Raw genomic sequence first — 17267 nt, forward strand, 5'->3', positions numbered from 1 at the left:
CATAGGGTTTCCAAGGAGCACCTGGTGGATTCAAACTGACGACCTTTTGGTTAGTGGCACGTAGCTCTTAACCACTATGCCACCAGGGTTTCCACAAAGCTACTGAGAACTCAGGGAAGATGCAAGGGGAGGTTATTCTAAAAAAATAATAATAAACTAAATAGGGGTGTTAGACATTTGATTTTTCAAAAACAACTGTTAAATCTGCACATAAATTTGTCACAACAGCCCTTTGTAAGTTATAGCAAATAAAATCTATGAGTTCCATTTTACAGACGGAAAAAGTCAGGTACTCAAAACCTTCAGTGTGTTTTTTAAAATGCATTACTTTTCTTTTTTTTTAAGTTATGTGTTCAAGGTTTCTATTAGACCTCGAGCAAGGTTAAGAAAAAAAAATCCTTTCTATTCCTGGTTTTGGTTAGTGTACATTAAGAAATCGGGTAGGCTTAATATTTTTTTAAGCGTACTTCCAGGGGGAAAAAACCTCACTGAGCTATATTAAGTGGTGTGAAATCTTCCTAGGAAACTCCATGAAGTGGGGAGAAGGATGAGAAGATGCTCTCTTGGGACAGTGGAAAGCTAACTAGACAAAAACCCAAAAGATTATTTCCCCAAACCCACCTCCTGCTAGCCAAAGGGACTTTCCCACCCTAGTTGCCATGTATCTAGGAAAACACAGATATACACTCCACAGAAGGAGGGCACATAGGGTGCGCCCAGGGCTGGCCTCTGGAAATAAATCTCTCCATAGGTGCCGGGCTAAACCTTAAACACAGGAAATAATCTTTGAGCTTTACTGCAGCATAGGCATGCATGCTTATTCCCTCTCCCCCATAAAACGCCCAACACAAAGAACCACATCAAATTATTACTTTTCAGAGGCCAATTCAAAAATGTCCTACTTTATCACAGAAAGAATATTCCTTATGTATGTGAGTGCTTCCATTATGTCTTATCTGAAGGGGGAAAATGAAATAAAAATCCTATCCAAGATATTTATAGATCTCATAAAACCTGATTCACTCTCATAAGCTGCTATAAGCTCAGTCATCAGGTAAGGCAGAAATGGCAGGTGTAGTAACCAGCACTGTATTATGTTATTTTTCCTCAGAGCTGAATCTTAAAAAAAAAAAAAAAAAAAAAAACTGCACTACTTTTGTGCTGGAAAAACTTAGGAGATGTAAGTCATAAGTAAGACCGGAGAGATGGAAAAAAGGCATAGGTTGTACATTTGCATGAGCAGGCCAGCCAGAGTCCAGGGATGCCAAACCAGGCCCAGTTTCCAGGGGCAATGGGTATGGCTAGTCTTTGCCCAGTTTTAAGTGCAAGCTGGAGGCAGTGGGGGGTCCGTGGTAGAATTCTTGCTTTCCGTGATAGAGACTTCATGTGCAGCCACCACCCATCTGTCAGTGGAGGCTTGCGTGTTGCTATCATGCTGAACAGGTTTCAGTGGAGCTTTCAGACTAAGACAGACTAGGAAGAAAGGCCTGGAGTTCTACTTCCAAAAATCAACCAATGAAAACCCTGTGGATCACAACTGTCCCATGCATTACCGATTTTGGGCATGATGAAGGACCAAGCAACATTTTGTTCCACTGTACATGGGTTCACTACGAGTTGGGGGCCAGCTCGAAGCAGCTAACAACATGTACAAGTTACTTAATGAGATCTTCTCCTGTGGGGTGGATAAAAGAATACCAGATCCAGGCCCCAACACTCTCCCCTCCTCTGCCCTCCATCATTCACCTTCTCCTAGACACACCTAGCTCACTGGGATCTTAGAGAACCCAGTGACTATTCAGAAAAAGAGCATTGTACTACTTTGTACTCCGATCGAGGGGAGGAAGGAAGGCTGAAAATGGGGAAGAAAAGAGCATTTGTTAAGCAGATGCTATATGCCAGACACAGGATCACAGAGCCAAACGTCTGACCTTATTTAATTTTCACAACAGCCCTTTGAGGTAGGAATGGTTAACCCCATTCCACAGATGACGAGATGAGACTCAGATACGACAGGGATGTTAAGTCATTCAGCTAGTAAAAAAGTCCAGTTCTGTCTGATTTCAAAGCTTCCGTGTAGTTGGTCTACTATAACACACTGTGACCTTAAGCAGCACCTAGAACAGTCCAGTCCTTTCACAGATGAGAAAACCAAGGCCCAGAAAGCAGACAGACCAGAGTGCTGTTCAAGTCCATATAGATCCACTGATTGTCAAGCCATGCTCAGGACCTGTCCTGGTGCCTCCTACGTAAGTAACAGACATTATAAATGTAAAATCAAGAGTGTTGAGCAGCCTGCCTGGGTTGGGATCCTGGCTCAACCACTTCCAACCTCTAAACCTCAATTTCCCAATCTGTAAAATGGGGATAAGCAGAATACATATCTCATAGGGTTGTTTCGGGAATTAAATAATGCACATAAAGTGTTCAAATGAAATACTCCTAAGGAAGTATTGCATATATATTAGATACGATTATGGAGCCCTGGTGGTGTAGTGGTTAAGAGCTATGGCTGCTAACCAGAAGGTCAGCAGTTTGAATCCACCAGCCACTCCTTGTAAATCCTATAGGGCAGTTCTACTCTGTCCTACAGGGTAGCTATGAGTGAGAATCGACTCGATGACAATGGGTTTGGTTTTTTGGTTTAGATATTATTATGAAGCTTATTGTGATAGGAAGAACAGCCAAGAAGGAAGAAGAAAGCAAGTTCCACCGGTGGTTTTGCAATTCATTTGCTTTGCAATCATATGAAGACAACTTGCTTAATCTTCCTCTGCCCAATTTTCTCACCTCGAGTGGGAAATTCTGTACTATCTGCCTGCTCCCTGGTTATAGAAACAATGTGCCAATGACAAAGAGACCATGAGCAAAACACCCTGAGCCTTCAGAATAAAAAAAGCTCAAGAGGGATGTTTGTTAGATGCTCTTAAGCAAACATAAATTCCCATCACAGAGGAAACCATCCCTAGGTCCATATTATGGAAAGAAAGAACCTTCATGTAAATATAAAAATGTACAAGTTAGGGCTGAAAAATCTTGGAATGCAGAATTGAAGCCAGCGACTCAGATTTGACATTGAGAGCTCACAGGGAAATCGGTTCTGCATAGGATCCTCCTCACTGAAGACATCTTTCAACACCAGATGCTGAGCTCTACTAACAGGGCCTATAGTGACAAAGGCCAGAAGAATGAACAAATCAGCGTCAGAAGAAATACAACCAGAATGCTCCTTAGAAGCAAGGATGGCGAGACTTCAGCTTGCTTACTTTGGACACATGATCAAGAAAGATCAACTGTTAGAAAAAGACATCACGTTTGGTAAAGTAGAGGGTCAGCAAAATTAAGAGAAACTCTCAATGATGGACTGACACAGTAGTCACAACAATGGACTCAAACATACCAATGATCGAGAAGATGGTAAAGGACTGGGCAACGTTTTTTTCTGTTATACATAAAGTTACCATGAGTCAGAGTCAACTCAACAGCAACTAACAACAACAACCACATAGTGGCCATATGAACAAACACTTAAAACTCAAAAGGTAGAAGTTGAGGGTAGAGGGAATCTATTTCCACTCCTCTGTATGCAGAGCAAATTTGCCACCTCTCCAAAAATAAGAGCCAACACTACGACACTCCATTGAATTCCTGCTATCTCCGCTCTGGAAAGTGAGTGTGAGATTGCTGCACACTGGAATGGGGTCAGGAGCACGCGGGCATCCTCTTGCAGGGCAATTGTTCCACAGCTAATTGCCATTTTCACAGCTGGGTTGAGCTTTCCAAAAGACATCCTTCAACCCTGAGCTGAGCTCCTCTCATGATGTTCTCCCTTGCCAACCATACCCCCATCAAAGACAGTTTATATATGAAAGGATGTAGCTATGGTACATACAATTTTGCACACATCACAGTTTGAAAAAGACGCATTTCTAAGGTTTCTTTGTGAAGATCGCCACACGCCCATGATCATTACCACAGGAACCAAGCCTCCTATGGAGGTGGAAGCAGCCTCGTTCCCTGAATGCCCTCAGCAGTAATTCTTCCACAGTTTATTTTTGCTCCTCTTACTAGAAAGATGATTCCTTTTAAATTCTTTATAAACAGAGTCTATTTCCAAACAGTGAGGTCAGTAAGAAATATGGAGAGCCGCTACCTAATGTCTACCTGGCATCATCCAACAGATGTCTGTGCAAGCACCCATCCCTTTAAAACCACAGAGCAGCCTGAGGTAAGTGGAAAATCATGGCTGAAGGTCTACAGAGAATGAGTTATTTGAAGCACAGCATGGCTGGAGTTGAATGCCCAACACCACAAAGGTACCAGAAATGGAATTTGACCAGGTTAAACAAATCACTGGTAGGTCAGAGGAAATGTGAGGCAACAGAGACTGCCGTAGATACATTAGAGGGAAAGAAAGCAAAACAAGAAAGACATAATGATACTTGAGCAGCTGCTGGAAAAGGACACCCACCAGCACTGGCTTCTTTTTATTATAAACCTCCATTATACTTCGATTTCAAGTTATACAAGAATTGAAATATTTCAATATAAGAAGTAAGCACCTGCCACTCTGCTATATCATGAACCCTTCTATAAACTCATGGCTCTTGGCCTTGGCTGCTCATTGGAATCACCTAGAAATCGTAAAGCTACTGATGCCTGGGTCCTACCCACAGGGATACTAATTTAACTGGTTTGGGGCACAGCCAAGGTTGAGAATGACTGCTATAGACATAGTAAAATCTTAACCCAGTCCCCAAATACCAACTGAATGTCTCTTGCATTCAAGGCTCTCTTAGAAGCTGAAGGGTTATATATTAAAAATGTATTACTAAAATTATAACCAAGACATGGATCCTGCTCTAAATCTTACAACCTAACTGGAAAAAATAAGACAACAGGGGAAAAAAAAAAAAAGCTGTACTAGAAGACAGAACTGAAAAGTGTCTTGAGGAAGTAAAAAGTTCCATACAAGAGTATAGCACTAGCAATAATTATTGCAGGCTGAGGGAAAGGAGGGGAGGTTTCTCGCAAGATATGGCAACTATCTGGAACCTAAAGGATGGGTAGAATCTGGACAAACAATTGGAGGGGGAGAGGGCAAAAGGCTGAAGGAAACAGCATAACGAAAGAGAGAAGCAGGAAAGATACCTGTGCAGTGAGTCACCCAATTTGGATGGTATTTACTACGTTTGAAAGGAAGGAAAACTGGAGAATATTACACAGGCCTAGTCTTGGAACACTTTGACTCTTAGAAGTGTGGTCTTACCCTGTGTGTAATGGTGAGCCATTGACAGCTGGTAAGCAGGGCCATGCCGGGTGGTAGAAAGATGAGTCTAGGGAAAGTAATGGGGACTATACTATGGCAACGGCAGAGGGAGCAGAAAGTTAAAGAGTAATTCTAAAGCCTTACAGGAGCCAAATCAACGAGGTTTTTCAACTGATAAGATTCAAGGGGAAGACAGGAGCCAAAGACTGTTGAAGCATCAAACCTAGATCACTGGAAGAGTGATTGTGTTAATAAAAGAAATAGGGAAACCGGGACAAGGAGGAGGCCCAATGGGAAAAGTTGGTGAGTTTAGGGTTTGGGACAACCCCAGAAGTGTTTGTTGTCAGTCCCATATTTCCAACTCAAAAAGGTAGGTCTAAAACTCAGAAATATATTTGGACGTGGCGATGTAGATTATGGAGAAAAAGTCTACTCAGGAAGGAAACAGCTCTGTGAGGCAAGTTCCAAAAGAGAATTTTCACCACAACTATGAGAGAGTTGGGGTAGGGGGAGGGAGGTGTAGGAAAGGGCAGAAAGTAACCAGAGCAAAGAGTGAACAGATCTCTCCCTTATCATCTCTTCCCTAGGGACCGTTGTGAAAACTAGGGCTGCTTCATCCTTCAGCCCCTGAAGGACTTAAGGACTTTTTTTTCTTTCTTAACCTCACAGAAGATGAATTTCTTCTCAACTGCTTATTACAATATGGTATACTTTTTGCACTTAAAAAAACGTATAAAATATTACAACTTCACTGTCCATCCAACCCTCTCAAGAACTTAAAAAACGCTTCAAAAAAGGTTCTCATGAGTTGAAACCTGGATTGCTGTTAAAGCTTCATGTAGCCCCTTTGCCGGCAAGGTGTCAGAGACAAAGCCATTTCACGTTTGATGCTTTCTACATCAAACTCCAGTTCTATCTTCCATCCACACCCTACCGCATACACCTCAAGCACCCTCCTACCCCCATCCCTCTTATTATTAAGTGACAGTACTTTCACATAAGACTATAATTGAAATTGAGGACTTCTGTTTTGTTTTTTTCCAGCACAGTGTCATTTCCAAGACATTAAATTGTACAAATAAGCCTTCTCCAAGATATTTAATGGTTTGGTTTAGGGCCCAGACAATTCCAAAATCCCATGCTCTTGGACTCTTCAAAGTAAAAAGGGGATTTGCTTGTCTCCCCTTAAGGAAAAAAAAAAAAAAAACAGGAGAATGAGAAATGACTCAAAGCATATTCAGCACAGTATGATGGAAAGTAAGCAAACTGCTTTGGGCATCCGAAAGGGTCCTGGGCCCTAGAACCGTCGGTGTTGAACATGAGCTGTGAGACCTTGGAAGGTTCAATGCCTTGTCTGGCTTTAACAATCACCTGGTTTTGCCCTAGCATTTTAGAGTTGGGGAAGCCAAGGCCCTTTCAAGGTTTCAAATTCTAAGATTCTATGCTCCTAGCTTTGGTACAAGGCCCTGGCCTGACTTTCAATATGACCCTCAGGAAATGTCAATAAACCCATATTTAGAAATAGGTATCGCATATGGCTCTGTATTAATTATTTTAACGACCTCTAATCATTTCCAAATGACACAGACATGGATGCTGTTTCCTGGCCATTATGGACATGTGTATTCACACTGTACACTCATCTGCCCTAAAAGTATCCAGCCCTCAGAAAGCCATTAGCTAAGAGTAGGTTCAGAAAGAACTTAGCAAATCTTGGGCATATTTTATAAACAAAGCTGTAACAAACTAGGTAAACACAGATAGGCACAGATCAATGCTCAAAAATACTCACAGAATTATAACGCCTCTTTCTTGGCAACTGTGTTCTATTCCGTATTACTTAATTTTTTTTTTTTTTAATTGTACTTCAGGTGAAGGTTTACAGAACAAATAGTTTCTCATGAAACAGTAGTACACGTATTGTTTTATGACATTGGTTAACAACCCCACGACATGTCAACCCTCTCCCTTCTCGACTTTTTTTTTTTTTTTTTTTTGGTGAAAATATACATAGCCAATGATACACCATTTCAAAATTTCTACATGCACAGTTCACTGACATCGACTACGCTCTTCCAATCGTGCTGCTCTTCTCACTTTAGACGAAGGTTTACAGAACAAAATAGTTTCTCATTAAACAGTTAGTACACATGTTGCCCTATGAAAATGGTTTGCCTCACAACACATCAACACTGTCCTTACTCAACCCTGGGTTCCCTATCACCAGTTTTCCTATCCCCTTCTGCCTTCTAGCCCTTGTCCCTGGACTGCTGTGCCTCATTAGTCCCATTTGGTTTTATGGGGCTGTCCACTCCCAGGCTGAACGGTGAACCTCGGAAGTGACTTCACCACTGAGCTAAAAGGGTGTCTGGGGGCCATACTCTCAGGGCCGTATTACTTAATTTTGAACATGCTTTCTCTCCTCTACTATAGTACAAGTTCCTAGGGGACAGAATATATACCCAGTTCAACTCTGTATTACCCAAACACGGTATTTTGCACACAACAAGGGCTTAGGAGTGAAGTATTTACTGTGAAATATTTTCTATATTTTAATATAAACAAAGAAAACCCCACGAGGTGTAACTGGGTCCATCTTCCAGCTCAATCAAGAATGGTGTCATCACTCACACCTCAAGCAGGCTGATAGCAGACCCACATCCTAAGGCTTCCTTATAACATCTATATGTCAAATATGTGGTAGATGGAGTTGGAAGCTTCTCTAATAGAGGGTGGAGTAGATAAGCTGCATCTAGCAGGACCAAGTTCTTGGGGCGCACCAAAATACTAAGTGAGGAAAACAAAAAAGGACTCAAGGCAGTAGAAATAATTTTGCAAATGAGCAGCAGCAAATAAGGGCGAGGTAAGGGGAGAAGCAAAATCATGATCAATCTTAGGTTCAAGCAAGTCTGAGTAATGCCAGTACTTTGCTTATTTCGGGAACTCTTAAACCCAGTTGAAAAAGGAGGATGGTTTCTCATGTGGATGTTCTAAAATGAGCATATAAAATAATTCCGAGATTGAGAGGGACTGTTCTTTAACTTGTCAATGTAACATTAATGATCAGATACTGTAACTTGTTCCACCAAGCTTCACATCATTAGTAGCTGTAGAGCTTTCTAACTGCTGTACTTGGTAAGATTTGGCATTTGGGATTAAAACATTTCCACCTGCTTATTCTAAGCAAGTGCTGTGCTGATTTGGGAGAACAAAGGGATTTGCAGAGAGACTAAATCTCCTCCCCTCACCTTCAGGCACCACACACTTTGAGTTGGGGAGCTGTCCTAAACTTTCAGCAAATCTCAATTCCAACATACATGCTAACTGATACATTGAGTAAACCAAAAGCACAGAGGCTGTCTCTGCATTTGCCAGTCATGGAGTCTAGCAAAGGCGATACAAACCACTTACACATGGCTGTAAACCACAGCGATAGGGTGCATCTACCAATCGGTCTGGTACCAAAGCAACTCTCCTACTAACAGGACCAGTTGGGACTGGCCAGAGTATTCTTTCCCAACAGGAACAAAGAGTGATTAAAGGAAGATGGAATGCCTTCTTGTACTCAAAAAGTTAAAATACAGGGATTATCTGAAGAGAAAGGGATCTGAAGATTCATAAGAGAATAGCTACTAAACACCGTATTACAACCCTCTCTCTAAACTAACCCCATTTAAGTGGAGAGACAAATAGCCCCCACTGGCATTTATATTTAGAATGGGCTGAGAGAGAGAAACAGTCCACACTTGAACACATAGGGTCTCTGACATACCCAGACATAAATCATTTCAGGGTAAGGATGTCACACTGCCTCTTCTGCTCTGCCCTTTCAATGGATTGAACCCCAACATCTCGTTCTCCTCAGGGTAGGGAGTGGGGGTGGGAGTTTCAGGGAGAACAAAGAATAGTGACTCCCTCTGCCAGATCAGTAAAAATATCTACATTGTACCATTCACCCACTTTAAAAATATCAAACTGTGAACAGGTAGATAATATCAGAGAGCCCCTAAATCTACACAAAGATGTGTCTATTAAAAGAAGGTGGAAATGAATCTATTAAAGAATGGCTAAGTGTGTGATTGATTACATTCCCATGTGCTTTCATTTTTCAAGATACATTTATGTGGTGATTTCATCCTTATAGAGAAAGATCTGGATAACAAGGGTAGTTCTAATTTTTTTCATCTACCAAGTCCCTGTTTCGAATGAAGAAACAGACTTACAGTAACTGAAGAGCACACAAGTTACATACAAAAAAAAAAAACCCAGCTATTTTATCCTTTCAGTGTGGTTAGCAAGGCTCCTTTGTGTCTACAAATTTCCTTGGGTGGTGCTGTTACCAAGAATTTCTAATTCATGACAAGGTTTTCTGCAAACTGGGGATAGAGGCGAACCTGCGGATGGACTGACGCTACAGTTTGCTTTTGTCTTTCTGGCGGAGACAGCACCTGGCTGCTCAGGCCTGCAGAAGGCATTGCAAAGGCAAAGCTCACCATGGAGAGGGAGAGGCAATGTGGTTCGCAGGCCAGATCCCATCCCTGTACCATGATGCTGTTCTTGGAAGGCAATCATTGCTGTCAGTTGTACCCTAGAGATGCCTTGTACCAAAGGCCCTTGTAAAAAGTGTTTCGGGGTGCTTGAAACCAAGATGAAATTGCAGTATTATGAGGACACTTTAGTCCTCACAGTAGCCAAGTATGCCATTAGTTTAAAACAATGGAGATGTGGGGGAGGAAGGAGGAATGGTCTATGATTTATTTGTTTCCAGTAGCAGTGGAAAATTTTCTCCAAGCATAAGGGAGGCCTGAAACTGACCCCATCTGCCAATTATGAATCAGCACTAACAACTAACATAATTTCCAAAGAGTTTTCAAGTAGGCATACCATGCTTCTCAATAGCATGAAGCAAAGCTAAGTCCAAATAAGACTCAGGACATCATCACCTGACCTGCATTCGTGAAGCAGTGACTAGGTAGAAAGAATATATCAAAATTCTAAAAATCTTTGCAAGTTCTGGAAGAACTATGCAAATCCTTCTCATTTTCAGAGTGAGCCACGGGCCCAGAAAAGCCAGTGATTAGCAACAAAAGTCATGAATGGGTCTCCCTTGCTCTATCATCAAGTGGTACCCTAGAAACTACTCCAGCTTCTGTCCTACCCTTGACTCTTTACTGCTTTTGCTCAAACAGCCCTTGGAAATGTTCCTGCAAGTTTCCAAAGAGCTTCAGGCTGGTAGCCTTAAGAGTCGTGCGTCAGCTGAATTCCATAAAATAACAGACCACATAAGCACAGTGTAATTTACAGTTATATGACAGGCAGAAATGATGTTACTTAGGCCAAGTGCTTAAGTATGCAGTCAGAGCTCAGGAATGGAAAGCTGTTAATGCAGGATGTCCATCTGGATTTTAAAATTATACAGGCAATGATTTTCAGAGTTGGAGCTATACGTGGCTAAGATACCACTGCCTGAAAACCCAATATCAAAATGATGACCCCCGAGACATGAGGGCCGTCACAGGTTGAATGACTATTAAGCAGGACAATTATCCCAAAGCATAAGTTTAAAATAAAATCCCCAAATTTTTGGAGTCCATCCTCAATTTTCAAATGCATAGATATTCTTGGGTTTGTCATAGAAGCTACTCTTTATCTAGAAACCAAATCAGATTATTGGGATCTTCTTATTCCGCTCATCTCTTTGATACCAGGTACTTCGTTGACTTTAAGAAAGAACATCTAATAATTGCTCCCCATTTGACCTCTAAAATCTGATTACCCCACAGAGCATCAGGAAGCTTCCTCCTGCCGTGGGTGCTTTGTAGCAACCTTCTTGAGCTGTTTTGAGCAAAGGAGTCTCAAAATTTCACCATCTGATAGCTCAATTGGAAGGAACAGTTGGCGTATAACCACCAACAACCCCCTTGTTACACTCGGGGGCAGCAACAGTGCAGGGCGAGAGGAGGAAGGAAGAGATAAAGGCTGGAGGTTTGGTCATCCCTGTGAACTGAAGTCATGGTCACCTTTATATAGAACAGTTGTGACTAGAGTCCAAAGCAGAAAGCTGCTTGCAGTGATATCTTATTTAACAGTGCTTCCCCATGAGTTAGGTTTCAGTACAGACAATGAGCATGCCTCTGAAACAGCTTGGCAAAGGAGTTTAAGGTGAGGCGGGTTGGCACTTGGAGAGGTAAGGGGGGTGGGGGGAGAGAAGGAGGGTTAGCAAATCTTTTTGCCTGCAGATAGAAACTAAGCTAGAGGTTCCTTGAAGAGGGTGAGGACAAAGGGGGAGGGGGGAAGGAAAAGCACGGAGGGCTTCTGAGGAAACAATAGATCTAATACATCCTCTAATTGTCAAACCAATGATGCTTCTTTACAGATCTAGAGTTTCTCCTGGATGGTGAAGCTAGATCTAGAAAAGCAGGCTTCCTCTGGAGAGGCCTTTCCCCAAATCAGGCTTTACTACTGTGAAGACCTGAACCAAAACAAAGTTGTGTGATTCATCAGGAAAGAATGTTGTAACCAATAAAGCCAACTCCTTCCCTGCAACATTGCTCCAACAGTTAGTCACAAACAGGGGCTGCCTTGGGCAGGCTGACTAAATCAAGAGATTCCCTTCCCTAACCTGTCTAGACAGTTGTTAAAATGCAACCAAGTCTACATCAGCGGGCTGATAGTGTGAAATGAAGGCTATTTCAGCAGATGAAATTCTGACAGCCGCTTGGTTTAATTAGCATGCGAAATAAGAAGAGGACAGACACCTAGTGAGACCCTTTCACGATATAGTCGTGTTAAAGATGAGGAAAAGGAGGCACTGAAAAAATGCTTTGTGCTAAAAATGTGTGGACAAAGTCCAGATTATCCACCAGCATCCTTGGACAGTAATACATGTGTGGACACACAGACACCAGAGGCCAATACCTTGAGGAAAACTCGCAGCCTCGAGTCAGGGATAACAACAACTGGTAACAAAGGTACAGTCAAAGAATGTGCTTTGCCACTCGCCTCCTTGTACTGAAAGCCAAACCTCACTCGCAAAAGCAGCAACTGTTACATCCCAGCCTCAAGCTGGCAAATTCCGCTTTGGATCCTGGCAGAGGAAATTCAGCCGTTCATTAGCCTAAACAAGCTGCTGTCACAGAGCGGAGAAGTTACATGAGCAGCCACACACCAAGCCTCGCGCAGCCCTCCCCAAGGGCAACCAGGTTTCTCCAGGACGGAATGCACAAGTTCACACTTCTGATGTGCAAATCCAGACCGTCTTCTTGGACTTTCCCTGGTGCACACTGTAGAATTTTTAAAGAATACGCGTGTTCCCCCACCCCCCACACACCCACCATCTTTCTCGAAGAATGTCCCCTCAGCAGCTCCTAATCGCTGCTGAGAAAACCACTGTTTCCGCAGCAGACACAGCACTTTCCACTGACCAGCACTTTCTTTATGCCACTTCACAAAGCCCAGGGAACTTATCACCAGCCCCGCTTCGCCTTGGCTGGGATGCCTAGCCAACTTGGTGTCGGTGCCTTTCAGCATCTTCGGAGTTTCTTAACTAGTCCTCTAAGACAAAGTCAGAAGCATCATAGCACAAACCGCTCCTTTGCCGGAGGTTGCGCTGTCTCACTGGAGAAGGACCCCAAACAAAAAGAGAAACAAGGACACATACACTGAGTGTTTTCTTCCTGGAGGCATTTGACTGGGGAAATCTACAATGCATTGTCAGCCTAAGATATGTCTTCCTGACCTCCTTGTAGATTTCTTTAGGTATCTTTTGTCACTGGGCTTTTCTCTCTCTGCCCACCTTCCAGTCTCAAAATCAAGCCCCTTTTCTTTATTGACACTTGCTAATTACTGGGTAAACTCCGATTTGCTCCTGCCTCCCCCACATCTCACGGTCGTCAGCACCAGTTGAAAGAGATGAACCTGATTTCAGGTACCAAGTAGGCAGAACTCATGGATGCAAGGACGTGGTTTCCTGGCAGCGATCGCTCCTAAAGCCCCAAGACAGCTTCCCACCCGGCTCCTCCGAACCCCAGAAGTTAGGCAGGTCTCTGCTGGGGGACAGTGCGCCCCACAACGTGTGAACAAGGATGTGTGTTGGTGAGTGAATGCGGGCAGCTCGCACTGCGCTCAGCTCGGCACACTAAGGGACTAGGGGTGGTGTAGAGGTAAGCGCACATGACTGTTTCAAGAAAACATTTTCAACAACAAACGCCAAAAAGGAAAAAAATAAAACTAAAAAAAAAAAAAAAAAATACAACCCAAACCCACACCAACGCAGCCCCTGCGTCTCCGCGGCCACCACACGATTTACACAAGTAATTTAAATCATTCACCTGCTGCCAGGTCTCCTCCAGGGATGGCAAAGCTGAGAAGTAGCCGGTGTCGTGGACAAGTTGTAGCTCCTGGAATATACTATAACTAGCCAACACGTCCATGCTGCTGCTGCCGGGCAAAACGGGAGGAGAAACCCTCCCCCGAACACAGTTGGGTCTGTTTGTTTGTCAGTCTGTCTGGCTCACCCCCCAAGAAGGCAGACATCCAGTGGCCCTTTTGTTTTGTTTTGTTTCAGTCAACTAAAAAGGAGAGAAAAAAAAATCAATGCAGGAGAGAGGGAGAAGAGGAGGTGAAAGAGGAGAGACTGAGTGGGGTGGATGGAGAGAGGCGTCCAGCGTGTACAGTGCAGACGGCTGCCAGGAAAAGGGACTTCTCCACGGGAGTAACAATCCCCTTCCAGGGCTCTAATCACTCCAGCTCGTGGATCAGGAAGGGGGATGCAAACTCACTGACACGAAGCTGCCATCTATTTCTGCAGCGCTGTTCGCTCCTAATGCAGTCTTTGCTCTTTATTTTGGGAGGTTGCATTTTTTTTTTCTCGCGATCGCTTCTCCCCCCACTCTTCCCTTCCCTCCCCACCCGCTACCCCATCCTTGCTAGTTTGTAGTCTCCTCCCCCCCCTTCTCCGCCTCCTGCTCTTCCCCCTCCCCAAACTCCCTCCCTCTGCCCAGCTCTCCGCGCAGCCGTGGGATCTCGGAGGAGGGCGTCCATTAGGCCGCGTGTGACCATGTAAGGTAAACAGGGGGCTCATGAAGTCACTGAGCACCAATGAAGAGAGCGGAGCGGGACCTGGGGCGGGGCTTGGCCCTGGCAACCAGTGCCGATTGGCGCGCTGTGGATCTCCCTGCTGCCTTACAAGGCGGTGCAAGGCGAGCTATTTTTAGAGGGCTATATAAGGGGGGCCGAGGCGGTCGCCCGGCGGCCGGGGAGCGTGAGCGCAGGGACGGGGAGGGCCCGGCCACCTCGGCCACAACGCGCTGGCTCCCGGGATGCCGAGGCGGCCAGCTCGGGCTGGGAATGCGCGCCGGCTCCGACCCTCGCTCTGGTGACTAGCGGAGCTCCGGCAGCCGGAGTCTGCGCCCCTCCGAGGGGCGGCGGTCGCGTGTCGCCTTCTTGGCGTTGGCGCGGGCGGTCAGGAGGTGAACATCCAGAGTGCTGGATTAGAATGCCTCCTGGAGGAGGAGTGGGGCGGAAGAACGGCGGAGAAGCCGTTGGGGGGGGGAAATAACACTTTACGTTCAGCCTCCCTCCTAGGCACGGGCCAGGAACCGCGAAGGAAAGGCACTGCTAAGGAGGTCTCAAGTTAGTAAAAAATAAAAGGAAAAAAAAAAAGCACCGAAAAGCCACTTCACGAACCCCCACCCCCAAGCCTGCCAAGATGTAGGGAAGAAGCGCCCAGAGCCGAGCAGGCACACAACGGAGCAGAACAAAGGAGAGCTCGTGGAGGGCGTCCTGCGCCCGCCCCGCTGTGCTGCGCGCAGTCCCCGCCCCGGTCGCGCGCGCGCCATGCGCGCCACCGCCAGCACCCTGGGGGTTCCTCCCGACCTGGAGTCAGGAGGGGACCAGCAGTCCTACTCCCAGTTAGAGTTGATTGAAAGGGACTATTTAGCCTGAGTGTATTAAAGAGAAGAGAAGGAGCCCGGGTAGAGTTGGGGGCCTAGGCTAGAGCTGGCAGCTTGCCGGGGAGCATTTAGTGAGGCTTACCATGTGGCTTCGCTGCCTTTCTTTCCAAAGTGGGTGAGAGTGGGTGCAGAGGTGCTATGGGTGAGATCAGGAACCGGATTGTATTCCAGAAATGGAATATGGAGATATGTAGACAGAAATCCTGTTATCTCAGATGAAAGCCCTGCACAACACGTTTTTGGAATTGACCAATTGTTTGCTTGACCTTAAATGGTTAGAGTGGTTCAAACCCGTTGCCGTGGAGTCGGTATGACTCATAGCTACCCTATAGGACAGAGTAGGACTGCCCCATAGGGTTTCCAAGGCTGTCATCTTTAAGGAAGCGGACTGCCACATCTTTCTCCTGCGGAGGGTCTGGTGGATTCGAACTGCCAGTTAGCAGCTGAGCCTTTTAACTACTGTACCATCAGGGCTCTCTAGAGTGGTTCAGGCATTCCCAAAATGCACCTGTGAGCTGAACTTCTACTTTAGGAATGATTGCAGAAAGTGGTACTTACTCAGAGATGTGAAACTTCGTTCTACCTGTTATGGAAGAAACACATCCACACTCCTCTTTCCCCTTCTCTGACTGTATGGGGCTTCATGCCACAATATTTGAAATGTTCTGCTTGTAGAACAAGCACAACTTGAGATTCAGTATTTGCCAGGAGAAATTAAACAGGAATTACTGGCAATAAGGAAAATCTAGTTTATTTACTTTTTATATGTTAGTGAAATTTATAGCATTCATTTATGAGTATAACTGATGCATTGACTATAATGTGTATGCGTGGGCTATACAAGGATCATGGTGCATTTGTTATTGTGTATTCACACTCATGGTAGAAGGGGGGAAATGGTGTAAAAAGGTTAAAAATCATATACAGATAGGGTGATACTGTGATCCACACAAAAAAAACAAACCTGTTGCTGTCTAGTGGATTCTGACTCATAGTGATCCTATAGGACAGAGTAGAAATGTCTCATGGGATTTCCAAGGAACAGCTGGTGGACTCAAGCTGCCAATCTTTTTGGTCAGCAGCTGTCGCTCACTGTAGCTCTGAACCATTGCGCCGCCAGGGTTGTAATATCATGATAGCATGTATGTTAGAGCTAACATGAGAAGCTAACTTTACTCTGTAAAAGGCTGCTAGATGGACCTTGCCCGGAAGTAGAAAATATAGTAGAGTCATCACATCCCAATTAATGCATGACTTCATCTTGATCCTTATGGTCATTGGTGCTGTCACTTACTAGGTGTATGACTTTAAGCAGGTTATTGGCTCAGAGCCTCTGCCTACTCATCTTGGAAGTAGGGATAATAATATCTGTCCTGCCAGCTTGTTATAGAGTCAAAATAACATCTGTAACTCAGAGTATCTGGCACTGTTGGGTGAATATTAGATGTTAGCTATCATTGTCTCTTCTGACTTCAGTTAAGTAAACTGACTACAGTGAGACCTGTGAGAGCTGGAACTCAACGGGACTGCCTTGTTTTTCTGGGTCACACATGTTTTCCACCTTTGACAAGATGCAGTCTTACCACTTTTTTCTCTCTCCTTTTAGTGGAAAATATTTGAATTTTCCTTCGCTGACAGTAATATCTAAACTACTAGCACCCGTGGGGAGCATACCAGAATCTGGAGATGGAGGAAAGATAGAAACCCTTTTCTAATTTGTTAGAGAGGGCCCCTCCTTCCCCCTTCTCATGGCTATTCTGATTGTGTGTTGTGGGGTGGACAGGCCGTTGAGAAGCACTGGGGCAAAAGACATGTTCAAGAGTAATGGGGGAAGGAAAGAATGTACATATAGGAAACTCTAGAAGCAAAATGCAAGGCAAGACCAAAGCATGTAATTTAATGTTTTTGAGACTCACATGAACTTAATTTTTGTTTTTGTTTTAATACTATTACCAAGTTTGAACAAAATACGATATACCTGTTAGCTTGTGAGTATGAAGATTTTACAAATACAGCAAAACCTGTGTAAGGCAGAAACCTGTCAG

General features: G+C 44.3%; 1 protein-coding gene across 2 annotated transcripts in view; it reads right to left on the reverse strand.

The window, feature by feature from the left end:
- The window catches only part of KLF7 (KLF transcription factor 7), a 101527-nt gene extending 87333 nt beyond the window's left edge, over positions 1-14194 (reverse strand). For both annotated transcript variants that reach the window (XM_004378272.3, XM_023733028.1), the window contains exon 1: positions 13600-14194. In XM_004378272.3, the coding sequence (XP_004378329.1) occupies positions 13600-13701 (102 nt within the window). In that variant the 5' untranslated portion in view covers positions 13702-14194. The remainder of the gene's footprint in view (positions 1-13599) is intronic.
- Between the last annotated feature and the right edge of the window lie 3073 nt (positions 14195-17267).

Source organism: Trichechus manatus, unplaced genomic scaffold (assembly GCF_000243295.1).
Source record: "Trichechus manatus latirostris isolate Lorelei unplaced genomic scaffold, TriManLat1.0 scaffold00056, whole genome shotgun sequence".
NCBI classification, from domain to species: Eukaryota; Metazoa; Chordata; class Mammalia; order Sirenia; family Trichechidae; genus Trichechus; species Trichechus manatus.